Source organism: Geospiza fortis, unplaced genomic scaffold (assembly GCF_000277835.1).
Source record: "Geospiza fortis unplaced genomic scaffold, GeoFor_1.0 scaffold54, whole genome shotgun sequence".
Classification (NCBI taxonomy): Eukaryota; Metazoa; Chordata; class Aves; order Passeriformes; family Thraupidae; genus Geospiza; species Geospiza fortis.
In genome coordinates, this window is record NW_005054301.1 from 7164079 (window position 1) to 7168545 (window position 4467).

Below are 4467 nucleotides of genomic sequence, written 5' to 3' on the forward strand. Positions count from 1 at the left end.
TGAACCCCTGCATGAGCCCCATGGCCTACACCCAGTCCAACCTCGGCAGGACACGGGACGCTAAGTCCTTCAAGCGGACCTACCCCCACGCCAAGCCGCCCTACTCCTACATCTCCCTCATCACCATGGCTATCCAGCAGGCACCCAGCAAGATGCTGACGCTGAGTGAGATCTACCAGTGGATCATGGACCTTTTCCCCTACTACCGACAGAACCAGCAGCGCTGGCAGAACAGCATCCGCCACTCGCTCTCTTTCAATGACTGTTTCGTCAAGGTGGCCCGGTCCCCCGACAAGCCCGGCAAAGGCTCCTATTGGACCCTGCACCCCGACTCCGGCAACATGTTTGAAAACGGCTGTTACCTCCGCCGGCAAAAGCGCTTCAAGTGCGAGAAGCCGGCGAACAGTAAAGCCACCCAGGAGGGCAGGAAAGATCAGGCCGGGACCTCTAATTCAAGCTCCAACTCCCCCCTGCACAGAGGCCACAACAAACCTGGGCAGATGGATACGGCCACCTCTCTCTCCAGCTCCAACCCGTCGACCAGCCCTCAGTCTATGGACCACAGTGGATCAAGCACGGAGCTAAAGACCTCGGCCTCGGCCGCCTCCTCCACCATCAGCTCTGTGCCCACCTTGGCCTCTGTCCCACACCCCCCTCATTCATTAGCCCACGAACCCCAGCTCCACCTCAAGGGTGATCCCCACTACTCCTTCAACCACCCGTTTTCCATCAACAACCTTATGTCCTCCTCGGAGCAGCAGCACAAGCTGGACTTCAAAGCCTACGAGCAGGCACTGCAATATTCTTCTTACGGGGCCAGCATCCCTGGCGGGCTGCCCCTTGGCAGCGCCTCCATGGCTGGCCGGAGCAGCATCGAGCCCTCGGCCCTAGAGCCCTCCTACTACCAAGGTGTGTATTCCAGACCCGTGCTAAACACCTCCTAGCTGTGCAACCCCCGCCGCCGGGGCCGAGACCCCTCCTCCCCTTCCTGGCTTCTCTCCCCGCTTTCTCTGAGACAGACCAAGGTGTTTCCGCACGCTGCGTGCAAAGGACTGTTACTTTTTAATTGTCTCGCAACGCGTTGTGTGTTGTTATGATCCACCACGACCTCCTGCAAAGCCGGCCGCGTCCCGCTTGTACATACTCCCTCCGGCCCCTGCCGCCCAGCCCCTCTCCCCGGAGACCTCCCCAGCCTATGCAGGGTGTTATTAAAAAGAAGAAAAAAATGTTGAGCTTGTAAACTACTTGTTTGTGCTTTCCGCCCCCTCGTCTCCCTCCCTTATGTGTTCTATAATCTCATGTAAGTTTACAGGTATGTGGCAATACTTTAACAATACGGAGATGAAGAAGCGAGTAGACATTTAAGACTTTTTTTTAATTAAAAAGGCTTTGAAGGACAATACTGCTGTGAAGTAGCAAAACACTAAGAGAATCTCTAAGCAACAAGAGAACTATTTACTTTCTCGGATCATCCTTTTGATACTTGCAAAATAAACTTTCGGCTACTACAACCCACATAAAACCCTGCTGCGGGCCGGATCCTGCACTCCCGAGGGGACCAACTGGAGCTTTGGAGTGCAGGATGCGACCCTTATCTTTTTCCAAGTGTTACCTGTTTTGGGATGTAATATAAAGTCACAAGAGGTCACAGCCAGTTGGATTTTTTTTTCCTTCCCATCTGTTACTGAAGATTCTAGTTCATCAGGAACTCTCATCAACATGTGGATGACATACTTATTTAATTTAAGTGTATTCGTTGTGTACCAGCTAGAACTGTGTATCTATAACCAGGTTATTTTCCCCCTCCCCTAGGAAACATTGACTACTACACTGATGCAAGGAAAAGAGGACAGCTCTGTCTCTCTCCCCTTTTCAAACTTGTCTAATAAATTTTTTTTGTGACCGTTTAATTATCGCCATCGTTAGCTTATTTCATCCAGTGTTATTGCACTTTCCACAGTTTTACACGGTGTTAGCATAGCCAGACGGGTTTTATTATTATTCCTGTTCGCTGTTTCAATGTTCTTAATTTATTGCATGGTTTATATTGTTTTCTTTCTTTACAGCTGGAAATTGCTTTAAATGACCGTAAAAAATAATTACACGTGAATTTAAGAAATTTTGTTAATTTTATAAATGTGATTGTAATTGAAAAAAATATTTTGATTTAAAACGATAACTGAGAATTTAATGCGTGAAGTATGTTTTTGATCATTTGCAGTTAAGGACTTTAAATAAATCAAATGTTATCAATTAAATACTTCTGCTATTTTCTTACAAAATTTCTGGGGCGGTTTATGGATGACGGAGCCGTGTGCAAGAAAATCAAAACGTGGTGCTTAAGCGTGGATGTGGAGAGAAAAGATTTGTACGGCCAGGCTTGTGCAGAGGGAAGGTGGGGAACGCTCCCACAGGGTATGCTTGTGGGGCGCTGCGATGCCACCGGCCTGTGAAGCTGAGTGTGTGGTAATGTCCTCTATTTCATTTTAATTTAACTTTTTCCCCTAATTCACGGTTCTGGGGTATGTTGAGGGATGGCAGGAAAAAGCCAGCCGAGGCGGTGTAAGCTCCTGGGGGTTTTGCGGCCAGGGCTGCCGGGGCGGCGGCAGCCGGGCTCGGCGTTTCTCCGCCGGACGGGACGACGCCCACGGGGAGCATCCCCAGAGCGGCTCCACGGCCGCTGGAAAGGCCCAGATCCCGCCTTGTAGTTCCGGCTCGGAACCGTCCGTCGGAACGACACCAGCAGCCGCGCTGGAGAGCTCTGGTCCCCAGCAATAGACTTTGTCGGGGGAGGGGAGTTTAAGTGTGAACGGATTTCGCTGTGCCGAGCCCTGTTCGTGCACGGCCGCCAGATAAAAGAGCTGTGTAATTCTCGTCATTATCACATAATTGCACCCTGACTGGTTAGGGACAGCAGCGACAAACTAAATTAAGGTTCGGCTTAGAAAAGAAAAGCCAAGCCAGCGTCCCAGAAATGTCGCTACATTCCTCCAACACTACTACCCAGCTAAAAACGGGAGGGAAAAAGAATCTTGGGAGAGCTCCTCTCCTTTGCAAGTGTGGCCGTATCCGCGGTGATCCCGCTCGGAGATGCGCGCACGGCTCTCCGGGTGGCACGGAGCTGTCTCCCGCGCCGTGCTGTGCGGGTGCTCTTGGTCGGGAGGGCATTCACCGCAGGTCCTCCTCCGCCTGCCGAGTGCGAGTCCTGCAGCGGGGGGGAGGGGGTTCTGTCCCGGTCGCCGTGTGCGGCCGGTTACCCCATGGCCCGACTGTGTGGCACCTTCGCTTCTGAATGTCCCGAAATGGCAAACATCAACAGACCCCCCGCAGCCAGGGGCAGCTCGGGGCTGCTCGGCACCGGGTCTGGGCAGGCGGATCCTATTTAAAGCCCCGCTTCTTCTGCCAAGAGGAGCTTCGTGAGAATCGAGACAGGACGAAGCCAATTCTCAGCAGGACTTCACTTGTCTCCCACAGACTAGTCTATAGAGAATATGCCATTGCAGAGTGGAGACATTGATTTAATGCCTTGGGCTTATACACGGAAAATATCAATCGACTGACAGCGATAAGGCAGCAAGTTTCACATATCAGCTGAGGAGCACAGACCGTGTGTAATGGAAATATTTGGGGCGTGGGTAATAAAAGGGTTTAAGCGGACCGACGCGGCTCCAAACCTCTCAGAGATAAGGAGCGGAGCCTGTCACGGATGCAGCGTGCGCCCTTTCGCCACCCGCCATCAAGATTATATTCCTCCCCTTTCTTCTCGTAGGCAAATTGTGTCTGCGGTGGGGAACGAGCCACTGACAAGACAGGGATGTAGCTCATGTTAAAAACGCGGGTCCCCGGCTCAAAGTACGCAGCATTCTGTGATCAGTTTTAAGACTTGGAAATCAACAGCAGGGCGAGGAGTCCCGTTTTACGTTTCGCTCCTAGCTGCCCTGCTGCTGCTGCTTTAATCCTGTGCTCAGGGAATCCCCAGCCAGAGGGCAAATATAAGCTAAAAATGGAATCCACGAGAAGAGGGTGCATCCCCCCGCCCCACAATGTGTAGAGAGGAGTTTGCGAGCGTCTCCTTCCAGCCGGACCGGTCGCTCTGTGCTAGAAGGGAAGGAACTGGCGGGCGCGGGGCTTTTGCTCCTGTCAGAGATGGTGTCTTAGCCCCGCGTCCGGGACAGAGGCAAAGCGGGAGCCCGCCAGGCTTCAGGTTCCAGGCTCCGACGGACACCTCAATTTATAGGGGAACTTCGTCTTTTGCTGTTCGGCAAATTACCTCCGACCAGCCACGTGCGGGGGAGCGAAAACGGCTCATTTAGCGTCATTAAATACAAGCGGGGAGTAAATCGGGGCGGCGGGGGATCTCTCTAAAGATTTACGCGGAGTTTGGGCGGTGAGGAGGCCCCCGGCCCGGGACGAGAGGGAGATGCTGGGCGCGCCGGCGGGGCAGGGGGGCTCGGGGCGCGGGGGCGG

The 4467-nt window shown here is 53.0% G+C and overlaps 1 protein-coding gene across 1 annotated transcript in view; it reads left to right on the top strand.

Moving 5' to 3' along the window:
- FOXA1 (forkhead box A1) overlaps positions 1-2242 on the top strand; it is a 5099-nt gene extending 2857 nt beyond the window's left edge. The window contains 1 exon segment of the mRNA XM_031065969.1: positions 1-2242. This exon segment is cut by the window's left edge and continues 44 nt beyond it. Within this exon segment, the coding sequence (XP_030921829.1) occupies positions 1-944 (944 nt within the window). The 3' untranslated portion in view covers positions 945-2242.
- The last annotated feature ends 2225 nt before the right edge of the window (positions 2243-4467 follow it).